The sequence below is a fragment of the Mesocricetus auratus genome, unplaced genomic scaffold, assembly GCF_017639785.1.
Source record: "Mesocricetus auratus isolate SY011 unplaced genomic scaffold, BCM_Maur_2.0 Super-Scaffold_15014, whole genome shotgun sequence".
In the NCBI taxonomy this organism is placed as follows: Eukaryota; Metazoa; Chordata; class Mammalia; order Rodentia; family Cricetidae; genus Mesocricetus; species Mesocricetus auratus.
Genome location: NW_024429186.1, coordinates 36,479,871 through 36,496,940, shown reverse-complemented (window position 1 = coordinate 36,496,940; position 17,070 = coordinate 36,479,871). Strand labels below are relative to the sequence as shown.

The window sequence follows — 17,070 nt, the reverse complement described above, 5'->3', positions numbered from 1 at the left end:
GGAGATTCACTCAAACAGTAAGGTGGAGAGTGATTAAGGGATGCATCCAACATGGACTTCTGGTCTCCACGGGCATTCATGCAACTGCAACTCCATATATGCATGTGTGAGATCATATGCGCACACACAAATAGGATAAATGAAGTAACTTTTGAAAAAAAAGAAAGCTAATTAACAGCCTGAGTAGCACCCCTTTAATATGATGAAAATTAAAAACAAAACAAAAAACTTCTGAAATTTAGAAAACAAATTACCAGCCAGCTTCACTGTCTCAAGAGAGCCTCTAATCTCAGGCAGAGACACTCCCAAATGCAAACACCTTAAGCATGGAATAATCTCAGAAGGCACAGAAAAACTATTTTGAAAAAATTAAATGGTTACAAAGTAATCAGCTGCACTGTCATCAGACCAAAGACTACACAACAGCCAAAGCTTAAGATAAAGGTGCTTGACATCACTATTAACCAAGGGCAATTATAAGAGAACTTAAGCAATCATTAAGTGACACCATTTTCACATATTGGTTGACTAGGTGAATACAAAATAATGCCAGCAACAGACATGATGAACTCTAAGAATAAGCTGGACATAGTTGATTCAAGCATCTTCAGAAGATTATTTGGTGATATATATCAAATGTATTTTGTTTATTTTTCTGGCTCTTTGAGACAGAATCTCACGTAGCCCAGACTAACCTCAAACTCAGTATGTACTTGAAGCTAGTTTTGGACTCCTAAGTCCCCTGCCTCCATCTGTAAGAGTATGCCACAATACCAAACTACAAAATATTTTTTAAAATATTAAAAATATTCATACTCATTTGTTTGAAATTATATTCCTAAAAATTTGTTCCAAAGGAAAATTTAATTTCCAAGATGATCTAGCTACAAAGAGTATGAAAAGAGCAAAAATTAGAGCTGGAGATATGGTTCAGAGATAAGAGCACTGACTGCTCTTCCAGAGCCCTGAGTTCAATTCTCAGTACCCACATGCTGGCTCACAACTGTCTGTAGCTTCAATTCTAGGGGATCTGATACCCTCACACAGACACACATAAATATAAAACACCAATGCACATAAAATAAAAATAAATTTTAAAGAAACAAAAATTAAGTAGAACAAGGAAGAATTGATTTTAAAAATTTTTTTGTTTTTTGAGACAGGGTTTCTCTGTGGCTTTGGAGGTTGTCCTAGAATTAGCTCTTGTAGACTAGGCTGGTCTCGAACTCACAGAGATCCGCCTGCCTCTGCCTCCCAAGTGCTGGGATTAAAGGCGTGCACCGCCACCACCGCCTGGCTGATTAAAATTTTTAACACTATAATGCTGTCATCTGCTTTAGGACAGCTGGTCTCAAAGTATGCTAGGATGACTTCAGAAAATCTGCAAAGCTTAAATAACTCTTCTTTTTTTTTTTTTTTTTTTTGAGTGTACTGAGGTTCAACCCAGGGCCTGAGAATATTACACACTCTACCCATTAAGTTACACCACCAGGCCTTTTTTGACAGGGTCTCACTAAGATGACTAGCATAGAACTCTTAGAAATTTTCCTGCCACAGCAAGTAGTGATGCAAAGCCTTTAGTTCCAGCATTTGGGAGGCAGAGGCAGGTGAATCTCTGTGAATTCGAGGCCAACCTAGGCTACAGAGTGAGTTCCAGGACAGCTAGAGCTACACGGAAAAACCCAGTCTTGAAAAAAGTAATTCATGCCTTACCCTCTCGGACAACTGGATTATTATTGTTTTCAACAACCCTGGCAAATTTTTATTTGCTTTTTAAAAAAATTGTGTGCGAACAGTCATTCAAGAGTGTAGAAGGGTGTTTTAGTTACTGTTCTATTGCTGAGAAGAGACACCATGACCAAGGCAAAAGGGGCTTGCTTACAGTTTTAGAGGGTGAGACCTTGACCGTCATGGTGGGGAGGTGGAATAAGGCAGTCAGGCATGGTTAGTTCTGGAGCAGTAGCTCAGAGCTCACATCTAGAGAGAGACAGAGAAAGGAGGAGGGAGGAGGGAGGAGGGAGGATGAGAGAGAAAGAGAAAGAGAGAGAGAGAGAGAGAGAGAGAGAGAGAGAGAGAGAGACTGGGCCTGGCATGGGCTTTTGGAACACCAAAGTCCACCCCTAGTTGACATGCCTCCTTCCAAGAAGGCCACACCTCCTAATCCCTCCTAAACAGTCCACCAACTGAGAACCAAACACTCAAGGATATGAGCTTATAGGGGGTCATTCTCATTCAGACCGCACATTCCACTTCTTGGCCCCCATAGGCCTATAGCTATACCATAAAATAAAATGCATTCAGACTAATTCCAAAAGTCTCCATAGTCTTTCACAGACTCAAGCCTATTTAAAAGTCCTAAGTCTCTTCTGAGACTCAAGGCAAACTCTTAACTATAACCCCTGGGAAAATGAAAAGCAAATTGCATACTTCCAACAAACGGTGCACAGATTATACATTACCATTCCAAAAGGGAGGAGGGGGGCACAAATAGGAAGTACTGAACCAAAGCAAGACTGAAACCCATTGGGTCAAACTCCAAATCCTGTTACTCTGTCTGATGTCACAGGGCTTATTAGATGGTTCTTCAGATCCCCCACTCCTTGCAGCTTGGTTGACCGCAACATCCATCTCTCTTTCTTGGGCTGGTTCCACACCCTGTCTGTGGCTCTCCCTGGCAGGAAACTCATGGTTCTGGCATTTTCAATGTCTTGGGGTCTTCCAAGGAAATCCAGGCTTCACCTTCACATTGAGTTTCACTCAATGGTCTCTCTGGACCTCCATACAGGAACCACCCCTGTCACACAGCTGGCCTCAGCAGCTTTCCTGAACTGTGGAGGAAGATTCTACAACTCTCTAACTCCTGTACCCTTGGCTTTAAAACCAGAACTTTGGTTGAAGCTTTAAGTTCTTCTGCTTGCTTGGTGGAATCTTGCCCCCTCCGTGAGTTATATTTGCATATATTCTTGTTGATGCTTTGCTTTGTTGAATAACTTTGCTTTGCTTTAGGAGAAGATTCTTCAGGCACTTCACAACTCCCTTTAGTCCTTTCTTTAAACTTCTCATTTCCTTGGACATAGGATTTGGCTCCAACAATTACATTTCCTGCTGTTTTTCTTCTCCTAAACTGTATATTTAGAATTTTTTTGCCCCACTTGCTTTTTCATTGCAGATCTGCATAAGAGTGATTACTAATAACCACATGGCATAGCTCATACTAGGTTATCTTGAAATCTCCTCTACCAATAGCAGTAGTCCAGAACTCTTCAATTAACATCTGGCAGATTTTTAGGACAAGGCCAAAAAGCAGCCATATTCTTTGGCAAACACCACAAGAACAGCTGCTGATATCACTCCACTCTGAAATCTTGAGCTGGGCCTTCACAGTCCATACTGCTCTCAGCACTACTGTCTTCCATGTTCATACTAGGATGACTCATTAATCCCCATTTACAGGATTCAGCCACTTTCCCAAGCTAAAGTCTACATTCCACCAACAAGCAGAGTGATCAGATCTGTCACAGCAACAGGTACCTCTCTTTGGTAACAACCTCTGTCTTAGATACTGTTCTATTGCTGTGAAGAGACACCATGACCAAATCATTTATTTTGGAGCTGACTTATAGTTTCAAAGGATGAGTTTATGAGCATCATGGTGAGGAGCATGGAGGGAGACAGGCAGGTATGGAGCTAGAGCAGTAGCTGAGAGCAGGTGTAGACTTGACACCTCAAAGCCCACTCCCATTGGCACACCTCTTTCAACAAGGCCACACACCTAAACCATCTATCAACTAGGAACCAAACATTCAAATAGATGAGCCTATGGGAGACATTCTAATTCAAACTACCACAAGGTCAGAGAACAGCTTTTGAGGTTTGGGTTTTCTCTATCCTCTGTGGGTAACAGGAATCAAACTACTGATAACAAGCTTGCATAGTGAGCCCTAGCCAATGAGCGATCTCACCAGCCATTTTTAAAAATTGTGTTGACACTGTACTGATATATTCCAAAAGTAATGACGAGTAAACCACTGATAATCTCAGTGCTGACTAGAGAAATAATACAAGTTGTACTGTGTTATTTATGTTTATGCTTATTTACTTAATTCATATGCATGAGTCTTTTTGCCTGTAGGTATGTATGTGCACCATGTGTGACCTGGTAGCCTTCAGAGGTCAGAAGATAGATCCCTTGGAACTAGAATTATAGATGGCAGTAAAGCAGTAGGTGGGCGCTAGGAACAAAACCCTGGTCTTCTGCAAGAACAGAAAGTGCTCTTGACCAGAGTCATCTCTCCAGCCCCTCATTAGTGTATTCATAACTACTAATCACTTGCAGTAAAACGAAACAAAAATGTCATCTTTATTTAACATGTCCTTGATGAGACAGTAAAAATAATTAACCACAAATACTCCCTAACACTCTTTATAATAAAACTCCAAGTACTCAATAAAACACAATCATGCAGAACAATGATTTCCTCAACAAACTGGATGTCTTTTCCATTTTTACCAGTTTTCTCTAAAATAGACAAACTATGGTTATCAAGACTCAGGGACTTGGCAATATTTTCTCAAAAATGAACAAGATAAATCTGTGGTCTCAAGGAAAATAATTAGCAGTATATATAGCCTATGATAAAATTCAACTTTTCAAGTGAGAAGAATTTCCAAAACCTTGTATTTGCCACAGTGAACTCAATACTTGTTCATGTGTGAAGATATTTCTGATGAAATTTGTGACAACACTAACAAAGTGATTTACCTTTATTTTAAGGGGTCAGTAAAATGGCTCAGTGGGTAAAGGCACTTACTGTTAAGCCTGAGCGTGGGAAGGGAGAATCAAGTCCTACAAGTTGTCCTCTGACATCCCTGCACATCATGACTCTTTTTTTGGGTGGGGAGGGGGTTTGAGACAGGGTTTCTCTGTGTAGCCTTGACTGTCCTGGAACTCACTCTGTAGACCAGGCTGGCCTTGAACTCAGAGATCCACCTGCCTCTGCCTCCTGAGTACTGTGATTAAAGGTGTGTGCCACCACCACCACCTGGCTCATCATGATTCTTAAGTGCCCACATTCACACTTGCACACAAAATAGTAAAATAAAATAAAAGGCATATAGCGTTAGTCCCAGAACTCAAGGCAAAGACATTTGGATATCTGTGAGTTCAAGACCAGCCTAGGATACAAAGTGATACTCTGTCTCAAAATAAAGTAAACAAAAATAACAAATGGATGAGAGGATTATCTTGTAACTGTCATATTCTGATAACTATTGTGAATGTCCTATTGAATTATACAAGCCAAGCATAGAATTGCTGACATTCAAAAAACAAAAGCAATTAAAGAAGAGTTAGACACTGAAAAGTGTTTTTCAGTGCTCAAACAGTAAGGCTCCATGGAGGAGTAACTTAGTAGCTGTTGTAAATGTAAATATTCCCAGACCATTGTTCTTTCCAGTCTCAACCCTTCTGATATAGGAAACTGTAAGTTCTGATGATACCAGATACTCCATGCATACCTTCTGAGCAGTTTATGATTTTGTTTTTGTAACTACCTATGCCTTTACAAAACTCTTTGCAAAGGGAAAATTAACACCATAAAGCTTTTTATCTTTTTGAACAATTCTAAGATTCAATCAATACAGACTCCACCAGTCACTATCCACCCACCAGCACTGAGACAACCCAAAGCTGCCAAACATCCAAATTTCAGTTGCTCTTGCCAGAGCCTGTTATAACCGTAAACAGAAAGCAAGCTATGGAGATGACTCACTCGGTGGGTAAAATGTACCTGCTGCACAAGCCTGAAGACTTGGTTCAATCCCTGGAAACCACACAGAGGTGGAAGAAGAGAACCAACTTTATAAAAATTGCCCTCTGACCCTGGCACATGTACTGGGACCCACACTCAAATATCACTTCTACACATGAATGCATGCATGCATGAGTGCAGTAGCGTGTGTGTGTGTGTGTGTGTGTAAAATGACTTTTAAAATATATTTACTAAGCCATCAAACTCAGTCAACTTATCTATCACTAAGAAAAACAATCCTCACGCCGGGCAGTGGTGATGCATGCCTTTAATCCCAGTACTCAGGAGGCAGAGGCATGTGTGTGAGTTCGAGACCAGCCTGGTCTACAAGAGCTAGTTCCAGGACAGCCTCCAAAGCCACAGAGAAACCCTGTCTCAAAAAAACAAAAAGAAAAACAATCCTCAGGGGTACCAATTAAGTAGTGTGCTGTGGAATCCTTTTGTACACTGTGAAGATGTTTTGCTCTCATTGGCTTAATAAAGAGCCAACTGCCCAATAGCTACGCAGAAAGAGAACACTAGGAAGAAATGGGTGGAGTCACCAGCCAGATGCAGAGGAAGCAGGAGATGAACATGCCCTGCTGAAAAATGATACTGCCATATGGTAGAGGGTGGATAAGAAATATTGGTTAAGTTGTAAGAGGTAGTAACAAGCTTTCCCTATCAGTCAAGCATTTGTAATAATAAGTCTCTGCGTGGTTATTTGCAGGAACAGGCAATCCCAAAGAAAAGCCCCGCCTTCAGTTGTGAGGCAAAGTTGTACAACTAGAATTTTGATAAAGAATGGGAATTCAGAATAAAGGAAGCTGTGTAACAAGGTTTTGACAGGTATCTAGATTTACAAAAGAAAAATTCCTCTTTCTGAGTCATGTGTGGCAGCCTATGCCTGTAATCACAGCACTTAGGAACTTAGAGGAGGATCATAAGTTCAAAGTCATTCTCAGTTATATAGTAACTGCATGAAACTAGCCTTAAGAATGAAAAACAGATTCCTCTTCTTCAGTAATACTCTAAAAAGGAAGCAAAGACCTTCCAAAGTAATAAGTATAACTCAGTTTAATACTGGAGACTGAGCAAGAGAGAATGCCTATCTCTACCCTGGAAATCTCCCCTTATGGGACATCACCAATTTAATAAAAACAACTATGTTTAAGACAGTGAAACTACAGATAGGCCACACATCTTTGTTTCTGTTCATTTGTGAGGTCAAATGAAACAGCTTATGTAGCAGCAGTATGACTTTGGGACAAGAGCCAGGACTAAGTCCCTTGTGTCAGCTTGTTTGGTCTTCATCACAACTCATGAGATACTGCTGACCTTATGACATGGATGAGGAGACATGGAGGATAACTTAGTCAAAGGCAACTAAGTTAGCAAGAGTGGAGAATCTCAGACTCTTTTCATAGCTATGGACTCCTATCATCAATGTTGGAGGTCTATATAAACGTAATAGATTAGATAGCTATCTCCCTTTATAAAACATGACCAAACAACTAAATTTCTCTCCTTATTCACAACTCTTCACTTTGGAACAGCATAGCTTCTGGAAGTACTTTTCTTTCTTTCTTTCTTTTTTCAAGAGAGTTTCTCTGTGTGACAGTTCTGGCTGTCCTGGAACTTACTTTTGTAGACCAGGCTGGCCACAAACGTACACGGATCCACCTGCCTCTGCTTCCTGGGGAGGTGCTGGAATTAAAGGCGTGTGCCACCACTGCCCAGTGGGAAGTACTTTTCTTAACGTTTAGTCATCAGCACTAGAATGAGATAATTTTAGTGTAATATAGAATTAGTATATATGGGCTACTAAACTCCTAGCTCTACAGAGTCCAATGCCTTCAACCTCAATGAAAGGGAAGTAATATTACAGCAAACTTTCATTCCCAAAGAGAAGAAATCCCTGTTTTTTAAACTGCTAAGATTCTGTTTACACAAACCTTTACATTTATAAGATATAAGAGGGGCTGGAGAGATGGCTCAGCATTTAAGGGCACTGACTAATCTTCCAGAGGACTTGAGTTCATTTCCCAGCACCTACGAAGTGGCTCACAACCATCTATAACTTGAGTCCAGGAGACGTGACACTCTCTTCTAGCCTCTAGGCACCAGGCATAAGTGGTGTAGACACATACATGCAGCAACGAATACACATTATAAAAAAAATGTAAGAAGGCGATTTTATAGTCCATATCATATACACGCAGAGCTATTTTATGATTGGTCTTCCAAACAAATCTCAAAAAGATGTTCAACTTGGAGGGTACTCACAATCATCCAAAAGAGTTACGGGTGACTGTGAGTAGCTATGTGGGTGCTAGGAACTAAGCCCGGTCTTCTCCAGGAGCAGCCAGTGCTTTTAACCACGTTTAAAAGTTCAATTTATGCTTTATAATTAGTTATATATATTAAAGCTATATATTGCATTATTCAAGGAATGAAGTATTTCTTGCAAGCAATCCTAATATTAATAAGGTTAGAGTACTACATATGTATAGGGGATATTCTGGACTTACCCTTTTATCTATGTAGGGGCACTTTGGTGTAGGGTATCATGTCTGATACAAGTGGTTTACCACTGAACCACATTCCTAGATCCAGTATGTACAGTCTTCACTACCTCTTCAGTTTTTTTCCTTTTTCATATTGTGTGTCCTTTTATAGGTTTGCTTTAGACTTTGGAAACATGAACCTAGGCTGGCCTCAATTTCACTATGTAGCCAAGGATGGCTTTGAATTTCTGATGCTCCTGCCTCTACTTCTCAAGTACTAAGACCACAGGCATGAATCACCCTGACAGCTTAACCCAGTGCCAGGTTTATGTGGTGCTGGTGATGGAGCCCAGGACTTTGTGCCGTCTGTTAACTGAACTACATTCATAGCCTCAGCACTTTCATGCACGGCAATTTCGCTGACCATTCACTACCATCTATCGTGTAGTTAGAGCAATCTATTACCCTTATTTTATGAAGAATGAAGCAATTTACCTAAATTCACACAATCTGTGACTGCTAAGTCTTCCAACTTCAAATCACATGTCATCCTAACCTGGGTGTTTTCCATTATTACATTGCCTCTTCATTTCACAAAGTCATAAAACTAACCACACTTGTAATTTCAGCATTTTGGAGCCAAGGCAAAAGGATCCAGAGTTTTAGGCCATCCTGAGAGTGAGAGATCTCAAAAATATTTAAGGGCTGCTGGGCATGGTGGTACATACTTTTAATCCCAGTACTCAGGAGGCAGAGTTGAGTAGATCCTGAGGACACCCTGGTCTAAATAATGAGTTCAAGGCTATCTAAGGCTACATGGTAAGACCCTGTCTCAAAACAAAACAAAATCCACTAAAAGCTAAGGTATTGTATATATAGCACTTGCCTGGAATACCCAGAACTTGAGTCTAATCCTCAGTTGGTAACAACAGTCACAAAACCATACCATCTTGCCCAACTTTCACAGGTCTATTACCAACAGTAGACAAATTGGTAACTATGAGCAATACCAATAAGCACCAAAAGAGTTTAAAAAACCAACAATTTTTATTATGAGATGTTTGCTTTCTGTTAAATACCTAACATTTTACTTTGCTTACTCTAAGTCTCACAACAATCCTTCTGATCAGCCCTGGTATTCCTATTGTACAGACCTGGAAAACAGCACAGAAAGGCTAGTAACCTAACTAAGGTCACAGGTTTGTTTAAGTAGCCTAGCAATAATTTTAATTACATGTCATGCCATGATACCACACTGCTTCCATGGTAGGCATCATAGTGACACTTTTTTGTTTTTTGGTCAATGTTAAAGAATAACAAAAGTAACTTTTTGGATGAAAAAAAAACCCTAATTTTCCTTAAAACCAGCCATGGTCACAGAACATACCTGTAATCCTAGCACTGAGGAGGAGGAAAGAGAAGATTAGAACTTTAAAGAGTATGTAAGTATACCACAGATTGGGAGAACTAGACAGAGAGCCTTGAAAACTAGGCCAATCACTCTCTAGATATACATACAACTAAGCATTTTTTTAAAAATACAGGCTCTTGACTAAATTATACCCACACCAGCCACTTCCAGTCTTCTGCTTTAACCCCCCAAGTGGATGAAATTTCAAGTGTGTGCCACTATTGTAAATTTTCATAACTTAAAAGTGTCAAATAAGACTGACTGAAGAGATGTCTTATCAGTTCAGAATACTGGCTGCTCTTCCAGGGCACCTGGGTTTAACTCCCAGTGCCATGTGGCTTGCAACCATCAGTAATTCCAATCCAAGGCGTTCCAAGGGCACCAGACAGACATATGCAGACAAACCAACTATATACATACAAATACATATTTAAAAAATGAAAAAATACAGTGTCAAATAATTCAAAGCATCAACCATTCTCTCCCTTGCCGTCATAGCAGAACACATTTTTTGGTCCTGATTTCCTCTCCATTGAGTATCTGCAAGTCTCACTGTACCCTGGAAGACAGCTGTTAGGACAGCATGTATCCTTAAGCAATAACACTTTATACAGCCACAGGAATCACACACATATTTTTGTCCTAGGTCTTAATTCTATCAAAGCCTGTGTATTAGTTACAAAAAGTGTGGGCCTGTCACAACTATTGGCAAATGAAAACAATTAACTAGAGACAGTCTGACAGAGGTATCCCCACTCTCTAAGGGCCTTCACCAATCCAAACAAGACACAAAAACAACAACATGCACAAAAGAACTCTGATTACCATCCTAGAGTCTGATATGCCATTATACTATTGTGAATATTATTGTGACTTACTGGAAATAGATGCACTAGTCTCACACTAGTATGTGATTAGCCCCTCTGATGATAACTGTTAATAAGGGACAGTGATGGGTAGGGAAAAAATTACAAAGGGGGGGTTTCTCATGCCTGTAATCTCAGCACCTGTGAGGTGGAACCAGGAGAATCAAGGGGTTCACTGAGTCATCTCAGCTTCGTACTGAGTCAGTACATACTCCATACTAGATTGGGCTATGACAGCAAAAAAAAAAAAAAAAAAAAAGCATAAAAATATAACACTTCAAATAGTTTGAAATGTGAGAAGATTACTGAAGGACTTCCCAAAGGAAAACATATTTTTTAATTAGCTTTAACAAGTTACAGTGTATTATCAATCCCCAAGGGTGCTTCCTTGTCAAAAGCAAGCAGGAAGAATTCTGAATTAACTCAAGTTATATACAAATAATAGAAGAACTGCTTTAACAAAAACTTGTGTTCTGGGAATAAATATCGAGTCAAACTGAAAGGGTCAATAGAACTGACTGCTGGAAGGACTAAGAGCAAGGGCAGGAGTAGATTAAAACACACACACACACACACACACACACACACACACACACACACACACACACACACACGGGCATTGGTGGCGCACTCCTTTAATCCCAGCACTTGGGAGGCAGAGGCAGGCGGATCTCTGTGAGTTCGAAGCCAGCCTGGTCTACAAGAGATATGTCCAGGACAGCCTCCAAAGCCACAGAGAAACCCTGTCTCGAAAAACCAAAACACACAAACACACACACACACACACACACACACACACACACACACACCCCATGAAGAACAGGGACAGGAGGAGTAATAGGGGAGGGCAGGCTGGCTAGAACCCAGGAAGTATTAACTGATGGAGAGGGATGAACTCAAGACCAGAAAAGAAAACAAATACCTAAAACCAGAGCCTGCCCCTATGTAGAAAAATCCTCCTTTTCTACAGTAGAAACTGAAGGAAAGAGCCTGGCATCATGGCTCACACCTACGATCCCAGCACTCTAGAGGCTGAGGCACCTGGGGCCAGTCAGAACTTCAATGTGAGTTCCATAATAGCCTGGGAGAAGTGAGAAACCCTGTTTCCTAAAAATAAAAGAAATAAATAAAACAATATAAGCTCACCACTTGATAGATCAAGGTAGCAGGGATAGGAGTTCAATGTCATCCTTGGTGGCATACAGAGTTCAGACCCTCCTGAACTACAGACTCACTCTCAAACAAAAATTAAAAAGAAATGAACAGGCCAAGACTAGAGATAATGGGGTTCAACTACAGTACAGAGGACACAGAAAACAGCACGGGCTACACAGCAAGCCCGTCTCCAAAACAAAAACAAAAGCTGCTCAAGGTAAGGATCACAAAATAATGCTGGGAGTACATGTAGCTCAGGGGCCCTTCTGGTCTTTGAAAAAAATGTAACTATTACTTCTCTGCCTTTTGGCTAAGATTAAGTGCAAAATGCACTGGACCGTGGTGGAGCATGCCTTTAATCCCAGCACTCAGGAGGCAGAGGCAAGCAAATCTCTTGAGTTTGAGACCAGCCTGGTTTACAGATTGAGTTCCAGGGCAGCCAGGGTTACACAGAGAACCCATCTCAAAAAAGAAAACAAAGTGTGAAATGCATATGACTATTATATTTCAAGCTTATATCTAAAGTGTGTTAAGCTGGGGCTGTGTGCGATCGGTTATGATTAATTAGCTCATTGTAAGAGTATCCTCAGAGTCCCTCATTCTGTAGGTAAACTGTCTGGGAGCCTCTCTGTCGTAATAAGTTAGTCTCAGTGAGAGAGTTGTATTACTAACACAGAAATAGCCTTTAAAGAAGGGGTCTTTCTCCATTTCTGTATCTGAAATGTATTAGATAAAATTCTACGATGTGGCGTGTGGGAGGAAGCTTTTTAATGTAGGGTCTGCCTTGAAGTAGTATATTAGGTTTCTTGGGGGTGGTGTGGGAGTGTCATCTAGGGTCCAAACTCTGTGCAAGTAGAAAACGATCCAGTGTGAAAAGGTGGGGTCAGTTCTGGAGAAGTCCCCGGCTTATCATGAAATAATCACAGACCTCTTATCTCTGCTCCCCACAAACTGGACCATACTCAGGGTGTCACTTCCGCCTCTTACTTGCAAAGACAGATGCTTTGCCTTAATCGCTTAAGTTTCTGGAGAGCTGGCCCACGGACGCAAATTAGAAAGCCATTCGGGGATCCACCTGGGTGAAGTTAAGCGCCACGTCTAGTGCTGGGCTCCCCCTTCAACCCTCCCAATGTAGGAAAACGAGCGGAGGAAGGAGGCGAGCGGGAACGCCCGATCTGGTCTAGGCCCTTCGCCGCGCAGTCGGGTTTCTGGGTGCCGCCCCTTCCCTGGCGAGAGCCCAGCCCCACCCGCCCTCGCTCCGGGCCGCGACCCCAGGGAGGAGCGGGCGGCGGCCGGCGACCCCGACCGCCGCGTACGCAGGCGCCGCCACCGCTCGGGCCGGGCCTCCCGGGAGCAATAGGCTATCGATTCAGATGCCTGTCGCTAGGAGCCCCGGGAGAGCAAGGCCTACACCGCCCGGCCGGAGCCCCGGCCTCGATTGCACTACTTCCCCCCCCCCCGGGGGGGAACCCTGAAGGCAAGTAGGCCTAGCTAAAACGGGGAAAGGGGGCGGGGAGGGGGAGGAGAAGGCGAGCAGCCCTGCAACAGGAGCCGCGGGTGAAGGGGGTTCTGGGGCCCGCCTCCCGCCAGTAAGTCCCTCAGGGGTCGTCCCGAACCCCTGCCTCCGAAGCAGCACATCCAAGTTCAGGCTGGCATCCCTCGGTCTCCAGGGCCCTAGACACTCTCGGAACCGTAATAAAAACAAGACGCGGAAGAGGCTACCACTGCGTGGAGGGAGATGGGACTGGGCCCTAAGAGAGCCCGGGGGAGGGGACGCCTCCGTCACCACCCGCCCCGACCCCGCTGGCCCCCGGGTTGTCCCTCCCTGTCACCGCCGGCCTCCGGCTCCGAGGCCTATTTTCTCCAAGACGCCGAGGACCGGGACTCGAGCTTCCCTTGGCCTCTGGCGCGTCCCGGCCTCTCCCCGCTGCGAGCCCTCCCCCCCAGCGCCCCCCGCACCTTTTAAACTACGCAGAGGAAGAGTTTGCCACCCAACTTAGGCAAGCCGTAACCTCGCCCCCTCCCCGACCCACACTTGCGGGGCAGGCATCTGGAGGGACCACTTTGCACTTGGGATAAAGCGCCTTAAGGACCTGTCAACCATTTTAGGTCTTTTTTATATATATATAGAAGACATCCTCTCCTTCCCCTCCCTCCCTCCTTCCCTCCCCCTCCCTCCCTCCGTCTCCCTGCAATGGTATTAATTTCACACCAAATCTTCCCACCGCTGGAGAGGGGTTGAGAAGGGCGGGGGTAGGGGCTCGGGGCAGCAGGAGGGTGGCGGGGAAGGGCCAGGGGCGGCTGAAAGGGGACCGGGAAGCGCGGGGAGGGGAAGGGAAGGGGGTTGATTTACCTGAGACCAGCCACTGGCCTCCATTGTTGGAGAATTCAATGGCATTGACACAGCCGAAGTGGCCGAGAAGGTCCTTCTTGTAGAGGTTTCTGCAGCCCCGCAGGCGTCTCCTCTGAAAGTCCTGAGTGAGCAGGGGGTCCCCATGCAAGCCCCGCTGGGACAAGAAGCCCACCACTGACCTCATGCTGCCCCCCAGGCCAGCTCTCCTCTTCATGCTGGAACCGCCGCCGCCGCCGCCGCTCGCGCCGCCGCCCCTCCCTCGGCCGCACGCCCGGCCGCCGCTCCCCTCCCGGCCCTCCCCGCGCGCGGCGAGCCCGAGGCTTCTTTAGCCAGCCATGGCAGACGGAGCGAGGTGTGCAGACGGTCGGCGGCGTTCGCGGCTTCCTCACGGCCGCGTCCCTCCCTCCCCTTCCACCCTAGGCTCCGCCTCTTCGCCTCCTCCAGCAGCTGATCCCCAGCTGCGGTCGCGCTTCCGCGGTGCGGGGCCCTTCCGCCGGCCGCCGGGCCGGAGAACGCGGGCGCCAGCTGCCCCTCCCCCGCGGACGGCGGCCGGGTGACGGCGGGCGGTGGCTTGCAGCGGCTGCTGCCCGCGCCGAAACGCGGTTGGTGCTGGACGGCGGCCCCGGCGCGCCGCACTCTGTGAAGTTGGACGCGCGTAACAATCAGAGCGGCAGCCGGGCTGCGGGCTCCCCCTCCTCTCTTAGAGGGGCCGTGGCTCGCCCTGCGCCGCTGGCTGCCTCCTGGGGCGCTCAGTCCCTGTCCTAATGAGGGAACACGGGATTGGACTGGACGTCCGGAAGCAGGTTGTCTGTTTTTGTCAACGAACCTGCCCCCCTCCAAATATTTATCGCTGCTCTTCTATTCCCCGATTCAGTTCTCTAATTCACCCGCCCACCCCCAGTCCATCGGTTAAAAAAAAAAAAAAGGCTGAATTGTTCAGTATGATAGGGCACTTGGTATACGGAGGTGAAAAGAGAAGGGGGTTAAAAGGGACTGAGCCTGTCGCTCTGTGGTGGAGCACGGGCTTTTAGCATGCTTCAAATCCTGGGTTCAACCTCTAGCACTAACAACCCCCCCAAAAAAAAGTGAAAAGAAAATTGCCAAAATTAAATTGAGAAAGTTCTCTGTCCATTGGTTCCAGATGTATTTGCAAGTCACAAGAAACATTATACGAACATAGCTGTGTCTTATTTCACTGGTAGTGGTGAGGCAAAGGTCTGGAGCGTGGAGCTCTGAGGATGCACAGCTGTTAGCCAGTATCACAATACAGGCCAGAAGTAGCTGCCTTCCAGTAGTGCCCGGAGTCCCCAAATTGATCTCAGTGAAGAAACTGGGTAAGTGCACTGGAATTTTACCAGGTACAGTTGAAAGTCCCCTTTTCAATGTAGTGCTTTCCCAAGAAACTACCCTTTGTCATTAGAGGTAATTAACTCCTGAAATAAGGAGGTGTCGGTTTTGCCCTTTTGATTTAACAGGAATTACATTCTCAGGACCACAGATGGCACAAGAGTGGTTGAATACAACCATTGATGGAAAACGGATTAAAGAAATTCTGAAGATGAAGATGGGATGAACATGGGAAAGGTTCACCTAGCAAGCAAAATTATGTCTTTTTGCAAATAGTTCATTTGAAAGTCCATATTGTAACATTCTGAACTTACTTGAAAATCACCAAATCCAAAAATGAGAGCTCTAATGGAATATGCTCCTTTAAATAGGAAAATATGTAATACTTTATTTTTAGAAGTTTCCTTGGCCAGGCAGTGGTAATGCTTGCCTTTAATCCCAGCACTCAGGAGGCAGAGGCAGGTGAATCTCTATGAGTTCAAGGTCAGTCTGGTCTACAGAGCAAGTTCCAGGAAAGCCAAGGCTACACAGAAAAACCCTGTCTAGAAAAACAAAAACAAAAGTTTTATCCTATGAACACAATAGTGCAGAGATGTAATCCAAGTACTTGGGAAGTGGAGGTAGGAGAATCAGGAGTTCAGTGTCAACCTGGGCTACAAGAGACCCTGTCCTCAAAACAACAATCATAAAGTTTTATCCATTCATTGCAAGGATATTTCTCATCTCAGTTCCTCTGCTTGACATACTCAACTTAAAAATGGACTTCTGCCTTTAAATTAATAGGCCATCTTTCCTTTCTGCCTTATTTGCTTAGGGTAGAGGAGAGAGGACTAGTAATGATGTGTCTGGAATGGCTTTTACTCTGTCAATATGTAAGGCACACCTTTTTCTCCCCCCTCTTAATCACACACTCTAATCCACTACTTTAAACATGACTCTTTCCCCCCCAATCCCTGAAAAAACCTCAGCCTAAAAATAGTTCAGGATCTGGTCACAAGCTAGCCCAATTCTAGGGGCTTTGTTGGAAAGTTCCCTAAAAGTTCAGTGACCAACTAGAGCAAAGACATAGTACCACCTAGTCTCTATAGCCTACTGGTATTCTGGACAGAGTTATTATCTTTTTTTCAAATCTAGGGACTGAATCTAGGGCTTTGTGCATGCTAGGCAAGTGCTCTACCACAGACCTGTACCCTCAGCTTCTCTGGGTTATTCCCATTTCTGTAAATAGGGTTGCCAGAGAAAATAAAAGGCATTCATTCAGTTCAGTATGAATTTCAGATGAATGGTGAGTTGTGTTTTAGTATTAAGCTGTCCATGAACTCTTGGGGTACTGTGGGATAATCCTGTATACTGTGAATATGTGTTACTATCATTGGTTAATTTAAAAAAAACAAAAACAAAATTTGATTGGCCTATAGCAAAGCAGAATAAGGCTAAGCAGGAAAGGCAAACTGAAAATGTTAGGGGGAAGGAGAACAGAGTCAGAGAGATATGCCAGCCAGCCACCAGAGAACAAGATGCAAGAGGACAGATAAAACCGTGAGTCACGTGGTAATACATGGAGTTAATAATAAGCCTGAGCTATTGGCCAAGCATTTACAATTAATATAAGTCTCTGTATGGTAATTTGAGAACTAGCTGA

The 17,070-nt window shown here is 44.1% G+C and overlaps 1 protein-coding gene and 1 long non-coding RNA gene across 3 annotated transcripts in view; one reads left to right on the top strand and one right to left on the bottom strand.

Annotated features, from left to right (window-relative positions):
- The window catches only part of Dcaf5 (DDB1 and CUL4 associated factor 5), a 92,460-nt gene extending 78,113 nt beyond the window's left edge, over positions 1–14,347 (bottom strand). The window contains exon 1 of one of the 2 annotated variants that reach the window (XM_040742827.1): positions 14,082–14,347. In XM_040742827.1, the coding sequence (XP_040598761.1) occupies positions 14,082–14,295 (214 nt within the window). In that variant the 5' untranslated portion in view covers positions 14,296–14,347. The remainder of the gene's footprint in view (positions 1–14,081) is intronic. The other variant, XM_040742829.1, reaches the window with a different exon arrangement.
- Positions 14,348–14,442: 95 nt separating this feature from the next.
- LOC121139313 lies at positions 14,443–16,705 on the top strand. The gene is made up of 3 exons (XR_005876237.1): positions 14,443–14,884; positions 15,223–15,415; positions 15,557–16,705. It is a non-coding gene; the product is annotated as an uncharacterized LOC121139313 (long non-coding RNA).
- Positions 16,706–17,070: the final 365 nt, after the last annotated feature.